The following is an 11,736-nucleotide window of genomic DNA, read 5'->3' as shown; positions in this document are numbered from 1 at the left end:
TGACGATGCTGCGGTGAACGGAACGAGCCGCGGCTCTCGGCACCGGCGAACGCAGCCGAGCGCTAACGGAGAGCCCTTCCCTTCGTTAAACTCACGGTCACACAGCCCAAAAGCGGGGACCGCCAGAACCTCCAGCCCAACGTGCCCCTGGCCCCGCCCGGCTCCCGGCGAGAGGCGCTGCCCGCTCCGCCGCCCCTCGCCGCGCTCCCGGCGGGATGCGGCCGCCCGGGGGTGCGGCTGGGGATGCCCGAGGGGCCGGGGGCACCCTCCCGGCTGCTCCCCGGGATCGGGCCCGCAGGGGAGGGGGCTCGGCGGTGCCCCCCGGCCGTCGGGTGCCCCCCAGCCCCGCGTTACCTCCAGCCCCGGGCGGGGGGCGCGGTGCATGCGCAGCCGCCGCTGCCCTTCATTCATAAAAAAAAAAAATAGGGAAAAAAAAAAAAAAACACAAAAAAACCGAGAGCCGCATCCGCGCTCCCCTCCAGCCCCCATTCATAAAAGGCAGCGGAGCATGCGCGGTGCCGCCGCGGTGCCCACCCATTCATAGAGTCGGGCGGCGGCGCACGCGCAGGAGCGGCCGCTGCCCTCCCATTCATAAAATAGCCATTTTCCCAGGCGGGCGGGCGGGCGCAGCGCCGCGGCCGCCGCTGACAGCGCCGCGCTCGCAGCTCCTGCCCGCCGCTCCCGCCGCTCGCCGGCGTCCTCCGGGGCCGGCCCCTCGCCTTTGGGATTAACTCGCCTGTGGAGACATGGTCCTAGCCGGATTATTTAAAGTAAGTACGAGATCGGGGCTTGCGAGCAATTGTTAAGTGTTTTAAGTAGAAAAAGCCAAGCCTGCTCCCCGAGGGAAAATCCTGCGCTCGTTCTAGATGCGTTGGGTTGCTCCTTACAGATCGCTGATCATGAGCATTTTTCTGGCGATGACTTTTCTAACAGTGATTAGCTATGATTACCTACAGTGGAGAGCTGCCTGGTGCTTCCCAGCCTAGAGGAGACCCGGCATTCTGGAGAAATATCCTGTTTCTTGCAGAATTTCCATTTGTGTCCCTGCGTCTCTGATTTATCCCTCTTTTCTGTGTTCTCCCATCAACATCTGCATTTGCTGTACATATATGGCAGGCAGGTTTCGGCACACTTGGGTCGGGCTTGTTTGCAGGCGTTTCCAGCAGAATAAGTGGCTTTTTTCTGCTGATGGGATGTCTTCTCCTCCATCCCTCCTTCCTTCCCCGAAAAGGAGCATAAATACATGGTCACCTGGGCTGACAGGTCAGAATTGGATCTTTCTTGCTTTGGAACAGATTATCCGCATTTCCTCTCTTTTCCAAAGCCCTGTCTCGTGAGTGTCAAGTAGTTTTTAGCTGTCTCCATAATAGGACACTTCGGAAATCAGCCACTCATGTGTCAGACCTTTCCTGCGTGACCTTTGCTCTTCAGCATTTTATTTCATACAAGCCTTTTTTTCATTTTTTTTTGCTTCGGTGCCTTATTTCCATCACTGTTCTTCCCTGTCTTGCTGTACACTTGTTTTAAATCTGGATGGATGCTGTATTTTAAAGGCTAGATGAGTAATAAAAATGGAATAACTTCATCTAATATACAAAATATTTTATGTATGGAGGCAAAACCTGTGCTGGCTGCTCCTTCCTACCAACTGCGTAGCAAAGATAAGCCAGGATTTTATTTTCTGGTACAGTCCTGGCGTCACAGGAGAAAGACAAGCCTAGAGACGACATGTTCTGAAAATTCATTATCAGGAGGGGAATGGAAAAAGCAGAAAGGGGCATGAAAAAGGCACAAAGGTCTCAGAGGAAAGCAGGAGTGAGAATGCAGACCTTGGAAATGGCAGTGCAAAGGAATATCACGGGGGAAAAGGCTTCCCTCTTTCACCTCCAGTTACCAAGGGTCTGATTTCTTCATTTAAGTCCTGTGTAGCCCCAAGTTTTTCTTTAAAGGGTGAAGGAGAGAAGGAAAAGCATCCCTGCATTATCCAGAGTGGAAAAGGCACCTTCTAGATTCTTTAAAACTTCTCCAGCTGCTGCCTTTCCTCCATACCATGCCAAGGAGACAGTATGGCAAGAAATTGCTGTTTAATTAGCTAAAGAGGAACTCGGCTTTCCCAATATTAAAGCTTCCCCTCTCTGCCTTTATTTTGGGTTAAAGAATAAAGCCCCAATTTGTGCACGGAATCACAATGATCCTGATGCCTGGCTTCCCCCTTGTCCATCTAAAAATGAATGATAGCAGGAGGAGGGGTTGCTCTCAGTTATTGGAACCCTGCTGGGGATGTCTCGTTGATAAATGTGCCCTTTTCCATGGGCTACTGTGTTTTCCCTTGCTGGAAGGGACTCTATATTGGGATTATAAAATTAAAAGGACCATTTCTGAATACTGCAGCCCTTTTGAAATTCTCCATGAGGTATGTGTAGGGGAGAAATTATTTGTTCTCCTCCTGAAACAGCAAAACAAAAGCTGTTTTCCTGGAATCATGACTAATTCCCAAATCGTACTGGGGAATGCAACATCTCAAAAAGCAATTCCTACCCCCCCCAAAAAAAAAAAAATCTGTTCTCAGACATCGATGAAATAAAATTCACATACCTTGCAACACTACAGCAATAATTAATTACCAGTTCTGACAGTTTTCATAAAATTAAACGTGAAAGAAAAAAATTCATTCATCACATTCCTATATAACTTTCCTGCTTCAGCCCAGTAGTAAAAACTGTGTTTTTATAGGCAAACAGTTGCACAAGTGTTGGTTTTTTAATCCTTTTTCAATGCAATACAATGTATTTCCTCAAGAAAATCTACAATCCTTCCAATAAGTTTATCATTTAGTACATTAGTTTAATAGATCATATCTGAGCTTAGTTTTCTGACCTTAAAATAAATGTTTTTGTCCAGCAAAAGGCTTTGACTGAGAAATCCAAGTCCCCAGAGATCTGAATGCTAGTGGGCCAAAATGTGCTTTATTCACTCGCACCATAGGAACAGACTTTAGCTGGACAGAGACAGCTTCTTGGAAGTCTACAGGTCTCATTTCCCAGCTCCTGAATTTCCACGCTCTGGCAAGAATGTAGTGTCTCGTTTTGAAAATGGCAGGTTTCCCTAATAAGCTTTCTAATTTTTTTCCTACCTTATTACTTGTAGAGAAGATTCTAGCTGGCCTAAGCTAGATAAGGCTGCTAAGGAGGGGAACAAAAAGAATGAATGCCAATATTTTGTTAATATTAATATACACTTTAGAGGAAAAAAGCTTTTTTTTTTTCCTTTTTTTCAGAGCATTTATGGCTCGTCTCAAAATCCAGACAGCCGAACTCAGCCTTAATGAACTCCAACCTTATGAATTATTCTTAATCCCACATTAAAAACATGTGCTTGCTGCAAGGTCTCCTTTAACTACCTCTGAGTGTAGTCTTCCTCATTAAAAGCTTTAATTGAAGCCTTTGGCTTGCACCAGGAGCAGGGTGTCCCATGTCACTGCTGGCAGGCCTGGACAAGAGGATGTCCTTAATCCCAGCAAAGGCAGGGCAGGATTTGTTCCCTTGCCTCCAGCTCCTCTGCTGGGCCCTGGGGAGCAAATCCTTTATTGATCACTGGGTGGGACCCTGCCCTGCCCGATGCTCAGGTGCAGCTCTGCCCAGCCTTCTAGAGGAGTGTTTTCACCAAAAACTGCTTTTTAACCAAGCCACCAGAGGAGACAGACCGGTGGTGACAGATCAGATTTGGCACTGGCTGCCATCGACTCTGAGCTGTGCTGCCTTGCACAGGCCTGGGAATGTTTCTGCCCACCCCTGGCATGATGCTGCTGCCAATGTATTGCTTTCAGTTATGATCATTTCCTGTATTAAGACTAAATATTCTGTGCTTTTCTTGTTTTCTTCCCCTTGCACTATTTCAGTATTTTCAGAAATTCATGTGTCCCAGACAGCAAAGAAAATAAACCAATTTCTGCAGTGCATTTACTGCAGCTATTGCTGCCTCTGTGTCAGTGTCAGCGAGTGACTGTCACAGCTCCTCCAGAGACTAATTCAACTTTTGCATTGGCAATGGAGTCACAGCCTGGTTTGGGATGGAAGGGACCCTAAAGCTCATCCCATTCCACCCCTGCCATGGCAGGGACACTCCCACTGTCCCAGGTGCTGCCAGCCCCATCCAGCCTGGCCTTGGGCACTGCCAGGGATCCAGGGGCAGCCCCGGCTGCTCTGGGCACCTGTGCCAGGGCTGCTCACTCTCACAGGAAACAATTTCTTCCTAAAATTTAATCTAGCCCAGGTGTAGTATCAGTGACCAAGAGAAGGCTGATCCCTCTGTAGGTGCCAAGATCCAGAGTTGTCTGGTCTGGCCCAAAGCAGATCCCCAGATGAGCAGCTCAGCTCTTACCCCGTCCCAGTGCAGGGCTCAGCCTTTCATCAGTCCGTGGCAATTTCTTCATCCCTTCTTCACAGCAGCTTGTGATGCTTCAACAGTTGGGAAACTCCTGGAAACCTGTGATTGAAAATTCATGTTGAAGCATCAAATTTGTTGTATTCCCTATACAGTTGGACTCGACGATCCTAAAGGTCCTTTCCAACCTTAACAACTCTAATATAAGGAGGTGGCTTTTTGTGCACCAGTGCTCTCCATGCCCCCAGCACCATTACAACCGTTTTCATTTATGAGATATATAAATATAATGGTCCTGGGGGTGGCCACCAGCCCCTGGCAAAGGGCAGCACGGCACCACTGGCAGGTTCAGCAGCTCCCTGATGTTCAGGGCACAGTCCAGTGATGTCACAGGACATGGAGGGGACAATCCAGTGCCAGCAACCCCAGGAGAAATCTTGGTTTGCTGAGGCAAGCAGCTCCTCCTGCCGTGGGTGCTGTCAGACACAACAGAAGGGACAGGCTGCTCAGGAGGTGTCATTAAGGTGGAATTAATTAGAGAGAGCTGAGTGGCCCCTGATCTGGAGCACACAGCTGACAGACACAAGGGTTTGGTGGCTGCATCACTTCCCTGCCCACCCCGGGGTCTCTCAGCAAACACAGCCCAAGCAGCACATCTGGGCCTTTTTGGCTTTCTGTGACATTTGAGATTCCCTTTAGACATTTCCATGGAAGATCTCGTGTCCAAAAAGGGTTGGGCAGAACTGTGGGACCTTGTGCCTGGTTCTGGCTGCAGAGGAGGAGCTCATGGCAGCTTTTCCCATTTTCCTGCTGGCTGCACTGGGGATGTGGCAGTGCTGGGTTGCCCAGGATTGCTTCCACATGGGACCCTCCTCTGGACTTAAGTCCCTTACTCTTATTATTCTTTTATTACCACAAACATCTAGAATATTGTTAAACACGTGAGAAAGAACTTGTTAAAATTATTAACCAGTGGGTGACTCAGATAGTTATGAACATTTGATTTTTAAGTGAAGATCCATTTTGTTTTTCAGTTACTGGAAGATTTGTTGTCCGACTCCACTCTGAAAATAAAGATATTAGACCCTTATTCTTTCAAAACTTGTTCTGAAGACGTTAATGGGAATGAGTTTTCCTGAGGGTTTACGTGACTTTCTCATGGAATTGCCTACAAGGACAAAATGATGTAGGAAAATCCAAAATCCTACTAAAACATAAAATGCCTTTTGTTTTAATTTCATCTGATTTCAAAACCCTTCAAAACTTCTGAGTCTGAAATAATACCAAAACACTTTACAATAACAGTTGGTTTCCTACAACTTTAGGACTTGCAATTACCCAGTACAACAGTAATTTTAAATTGGCCATATCTTGATGAAGAGATGGAACAAACACTGCAACACGTGTATGAACTTGACTTTGGAGTCCAATTTTACTCCCTTGGAAGGAAGTATATTTTGACTTGAAAATTGTATGTGGTGAGTGATTGTACAGTCATGGGGGAAGAGAATTTTTTCTCTACATGGGAGTTTGCTGCCTTGAAAAGAACCTCATTGTTTGCCTCTAAAGAATGAAAAATTCCCTATGTAAGAATAGTCATGAATTTTCCTTCATGTTATCTACTTTAAGAAAATTATCTGTACAGTTGCAAACAGTGAATTTGTGCCTGTGTTAATGCTGTAATACATCTGTAAATACCTGTGATCAAGAATTAACTAATTTTGTGTGCTATATGGCTTTTTTTCCTCAATTGAAATGCAATTTACAGTCAGGATTAGCGCAGTGGACAGCAAAGATCCCTCAGGTTGCACCCCTCAGCTCTTGTCCTCTTTCAAGGTCTAAAGTTCTGCTGGGTTACCCCAAACATTCATTTTGATTTGGGATCTGGCTGGGAGAAGCTGTATAAATTCAGTTTATAAGGTACCAGCGTTGCTGCTGAAGGCAGTGTTATCCTTGTGAGCAAACACCCCACGTGGTTTGGGGGTGAAGGAAAGGCTGCCCTGCCTCTGGGTACACAGCCAGGAAAGGTCCAGTGGTGCCTGGAGGATCATCCAGGGAAGTCACAGGGCCCCACCAGGTATCCAGGCCTGTCTCACTCCACAGGACCAGCCTGGCTTAGGATCTCCTTCTGCCCAGCACAAAGCCCTGACCCAGGATGGGCTGGACTGCTCTGTGCCAGGGCAGGGGGGCACAGTGCGCCTGTCCTGGGACACACACGGAGCACCAGCAGCTGAGGGGAAGGTGCCCAGAGCCAGACACAGCCTGGAGCTCTGCCCTGGCTGTCACCTGGCAGTGCCCAGGGGAGAGGAGGCTCCTGGCAGGACGAGCAGCACCCAGCTCGCTCCGAGTGCAGCGCTCGAGGCGTTTGACCCGGATCTGTCACCAGCGATCTCGCTGCGCTGCTGCGACTTCTGGTGACAAGGCCAGCAGCAGCAACCGAGTCATGGTCCTTGGAAAATTCCAGAAATATCAGCAATTGGTCTGCCAAGAGCAGCATGAAAGGGGAGAGCAGTTAACTGCAGAAACCCTCTGCTCAGGACGGAGAGGGCAGGGCAGAAAGTGAAGGACCACGTGTCCAAGCACCAAAACCTATCGGGGTGGACATCTGTGGTGGTTTAAAGGTGATAAAGACATCATGGCCAGAGCAGGGGTCTGGGAATGGGAAGAGCTGGGTCTTGTTTGGCTGTTTTCCCTCCACAGGCTTTATCCAAGTGGATCCTGTGCCCAGATATCTGCAGGGTCTTTGAGTTCACCATGTCAGGCTTCCCTTCCCCTTGTGCTGCAGAAATACTTTATCTATTAAAAAGACAATTTGAAACTGTACTACAGTGAAAAAAGAGGATGAAAAACTTCTATCCTTAACTCTCCTGACGTGTGGTGTTTAGTCCAGGGTCCCTCTCCTTTCTGTGGTAATTAACTGAAATCTTGATTAGCACTATCTCAGATAAGCCATCTTTAACATCTGCCTGCACGAGGCCCCGTCTGTGCACGGGGATGTTTGAGGAGTGGCCTGGCTCTAATCCTTCCCAAACTAATCTGGTGACACCATTCCTGTGTGATGGCACCACTGGCCCTGGAGCACAGCAGAGTTGATGGCATCTCCAGGGGCTCCCACAGTGCCACCAGCGATGCAGAACGCCCTCGGTGTGCCACCCTGGGCAGGCAGAGGTGCCACCCTGGGGACAGGCAGCTCCAGCTCACCGCCCGGGCTGGGCAGCTCTGCTCCACACACGTGCTGCCACACAAGGCAGCACCTTGAAACAAATGGTTCTCCATGGACCCAGTGGCAATCTGGTGAACAAAGCAGATTCCCAAGAGCTGGTAACAAGTGGGAGTGAGCAGAGAGCCCTGGAGGGGCCACGAAGGCAGGGCTGGCAGGGCGAGGAGGAGCTGCAATGCCCTGCAGCGCTGCCACCATTTCCTCAGCTACCTTCCATCTAAGATCAGCTCTGCTGCACTTACTCTTGGCAACCAAAACAGCTGCATCTCTCTCCTTTAGAAAAAAAACCAAAAAAACCCAGTGGAATCAAAGTCTCCCTGCAAATGTAACACGCAGCCGATACAGAACTGATGATTTTGCTAAACTCTGACTTGCAGCAAATACTTTTTATATCATGACACTGGATGCTGATGCACAAAAGAAAATCAAGCTCTTTTCCCTCTGCACACACCATAGTTGTCAGAATCATTGCTTCTCTTTGTTTTTTACATACAGTAACTAGCAAGAGATGCTTTATAAACCCTCTTGTTCCTCCAGTCAGGATGTCAATGAGCTATGAATAATGAAATGATAAAAAATCCAAATGAATGGCTAAGACCCGGCAGAGAATTTTAACTGGGGAAGAGAAGCAGCATAAGGGCTGCATGACACTAATGATCATTACTGCTAATAAAGCAGTCCTTGCCGTGGTGCAGGGCACACAGGGGCCCGGCGCGTGCCGTCCTGCCCACGCGCGGCCGCTGCGGCCTCAGCCCGCTCCCCTCCCACTGATCCCGGGAGGACTGGCGCTTCTCCAGCCCCAAATGCCAATGATCCATCAGAGCAACGATTTACAAACACAAGAGTGGACTCTGGGGGCGTTTTTCAGGGGGTAAAAATGGGCTTCCCTTTCTTCTTCCGAGAATGCGGAATCAGGTCTTGCTCCGATTTCTGTCATGTTCGTTTTTGGGGAGATGTGCTCTCGCAGGAGTGTAAACACATTTACACACACACTTCTCGTGCATGATTTGGTTGTAGCTGGATGCAGTTTTTTCCTTTTTCCCACTGCTGTGACACTGAAAGTCATAGAATCACAGAATCATTTAGGTTGGAAAAGACCTTTAGGATCATCGAGCCCAGCTGTTAAACCAGCGCTGCCAAGATCAAATCTTTCACGCTGTTGGAAAAGGTTAATTTATTTGTTGAACACAAACAACTGGCAATGCCTTAAGCTGTTCACTACTTCCTTTTTCTTGATACCAGCAGCTTTTCCCCTCCTGCGACCAAAGCTTTACTCACCCCTTCTTTCTACTGATCTCCAGCATTATATTATTTATGAATAAAGGTCACCCCGTGAGGAAATGGCACATCTACTAGAAAACAATGTGCACTTTCTAAATTTGAACTGAGTCGTTTCCGTTCTTTGATTTAAGTTTAGTTACTTCCTGTGGTTTCTTGTCCTACGCCACTGCTGAATCTTTGGACTGACTCCAGGATAAATTGCACTCTTTCAATGAAATTAGAAACTGCGGCGCTGACGGCTCAGCCAGGGCGGCTGGTAAACAGCACTTCAGCTGAATATTAGTGCACTTAGTGGGCTGCACGAGTGTCTCATTACCTGTGTGAGGTGATGGATCCGGCCTGAGCCGTGTGGGTGCTCTCCTGGGAGCTGCACCCTTGGCTCCCACCCTGGTTTGCCTCCAGACAAGGTGCTGAGCAAGCACTTCCACCTCCCCTGGGAGGGATAAAGGAGCCTCTGGAACCAGCGGCTCCTGATGGAGAGGAGACACTTCCTCACCAAAATCAATCCATCCTCCCACTGGCAGATCCTTGCTTAGCAAGGACAGGTGCTCAGCCCCATGCTCAAAAGCATCCTTGTACCAGGCCAATGCTTCCACAAGCCACAATCCTGCATCAAGTTTTTTAGGGATCAGGGTCAACTGGGAAAACCTCCAAAGTTTAGAGAAATCATTTCAGGAAATTTGCTGACAAAACCACATGTAAATGTACACCAGTAGCCCCCAGATTTGCTTTCCCTCTGTAAAACCATGAGTGAGCTCTTCAGGAGCCTGGAGTGACCACAGCCCTCCCGGGGCTGGAAGAGCTATAGATGGCCAGGTCAGGGAGAGGGACACGGTAGCAAAGGAGGAGTGAGGCACTTTGTACCCGGTGCTCTGCCTTCTCAGACACAAGTTTACCTTACAAAACCTTCAGCACAACAACCAGCCTCAGCAAGGAGCCCTCTTGGGCTGGGATTGCAGGATACCACAATAACAATGTGCTCTCTCTCCATCTCCCCCATCCCTTTTCTTTCTCCTTCCCTCCTCCCAGGACACTTGAGCACAGATTTCCCCCCCAGCAGTCAGCCTGATTTCTCAATGGAGCCCCGGATTCCCCACAACATCACCGTCGTCCCCAACTCTGCCATGGTGCAGCCCTTGCTGGACAGTCGGATCCCCTACGGGCGGCTGCAGCACCCGCTGACCATCCTGCCCATCGACCAGATGAAGACCACCCACATGGAGAACGACTACACCGACAACCCCAGCGCCTCCCAGCCGCCGGCCCAGAAGCGTCCCCGAGCCCCCCGCGAGCCGGGCTCGACCGGGCAGCACCCGCAGCGCTGCGAGCAGGATGTCACCCACCCCTGGATCTCCTTCAGCGGGCGGCCCAGCTCCATCAGCAGCAGCAGCAGCACATCCTCAGACCAAAGGCTCCTGGACCACATGGCCCCGGTGCCCGTGGCGGAGCAGTCGTCCCCCCGCGCCGTTCGCATCCAGCCCAAGGCCATCAACTGCAAACCCCTGGACCTGAAGGGCCCCGCGTCTCAGGAGCTGGACAAGCACTTCCTGCTGTGCGAGGCCTGCGGGAAATGCAAGTGCAAGGAGTGCGCCCTGCCCCGGACCCTGCCCTCGTGCTGGGTGTGCAACCAGGAGTGTCTGTGCTCGGCGCAGAACCTGGTCAACTACTCCACCTGCATGTGCCTGGTCAAGGGCGTCTTCTACCACTGCACCAACGAGGACGACGAGGGCACGTGCGCCGACCACCCCTGCTCCTGCTCCCACTCCAACTGCTGCGCCCGCTGGTCCTTCATGAGCGCCCTGTCCCTGGTGCTGCCCTGCCTGCTCTGCTACCTGCCGGCCACCGGCTGCGTCAAGCTGTCCCAGAGATGCTACGACCAGGTGAGCCGGCCCGGATGCAGATGCAAAAACACAAACAGTGTCATTTGCAAGGCGTTGCCAGAGAGCAAAGGGGCAGAAAAGCCCTTTTAATAGTTTGGGAGGATGGAGTTGGGAGGATGCTCCGCAGAGCAGGGTGGTGTTGGCTCTGTTTAACAACCTGTGTTCTGAGGAGAGCGTCAGCCTCTCGCCTTCGGAGAAAGCAGAAGCAAATATTTCCACAGACTGAAGCACTTTGGGTTATTCAGGGTTTTTGGAACTGGTCGCAGTTTAAATAGATGGGGCCAAAGGAGGAATGTTAGTAATGCAGAGTGAAGGCTGCAAACCCATGTACACCGTGAAGTACAGCTGCTGAAATCTCCCAGCTTGGACGGACGGCTGCTCACCAGGCCTGCACACCACAGGAACCATTAACTGCTCGCTCGGCAGGCACCGCCTCACAACCAATCCCCCATTCCCAGCTGCAAAAAGCTGCTTTGGATTCAGATTCAGGGCAGGCTACTTGCTTCCTGTCTCCTTCCAAACCCCAGCTCACTCCCAGCAGCCGTTGAAGGTGATGGGGGAACTCCCTGCACCCTCCCTCCCTCCTAGACACCACTCCAAGGGCTGGTTGCACACAAAGTACGTGTTTCTCAAAAGCTTTCTGTGTCCCTCAAAGATTTGTGGACCACAACTGAAACTAGATTTCATTTGTTGAAGGGTCTTCTGCCCTTTGGGTGTATCCCACCTGGTCCCACTGGTTTGGACCCTCTTTCTAAAGCAAGATGGTAGCAGGGCAACTCCTCCCAGGAGGAATTGCAGCAGGATGTGTTCAGGCAGTTGTATCAACACCAGGTCCTCCTGCCTGTAAGCTGATCCGTGGCATAAGGTTTCACTGGATGGAATATGAATTTTCCCTCTCCAGGAGGAAGGTGGCCAGTCCCGTTTCCCCCAGGCCCAGCTCGCTCCTGGTGCTGGAGCAAAGGGGAGGTGACT

The 11,736-nt window shown here is 50.2% G+C and overlaps 1 protein-coding gene across 1 annotated transcript; it reads left to right on the top strand.

Moving 5' to 3' along the window:
• Positions 1–630: 630 nt before the first annotated feature.
• Positions 631–10,995, top strand: SPRY4 (sprouty RTK signaling antagonist 4). The gene is made up of 2 exons (XM_021541255.4): positions 631–770; positions 9,914–10,995. Exon 2 carries the CDS (start codon positions 9,961–9,963, stop codon positions 10,852–10,854), a length of 894 nt encoding a protein of 297 aa, XP_021396930.2. The 5' UTR covers positions 631–770; positions 9,914–9,960; the 3' UTR covers positions 10,855–10,995.
• The last annotated feature ends 741 nt before the right edge of the window (positions 10,996–11,736 follow it).

This window comes from Lonchura striata, chromosome 13 (assembly GCF_050655825.1).
Source record: "Lonchura striata isolate lonStrDom1 chromosome 13, ASM5065582v1, whole genome shotgun sequence".
NCBI classification, from domain to species: Eukaryota; Metazoa; Chordata; class Aves; order Passeriformes; family Estrildidae; genus Lonchura; species Lonchura striata.
Note: the sequence above shows the minus strand (reverse complement) of the source record. Positions and strands in the feature narration are given on the sequence as shown.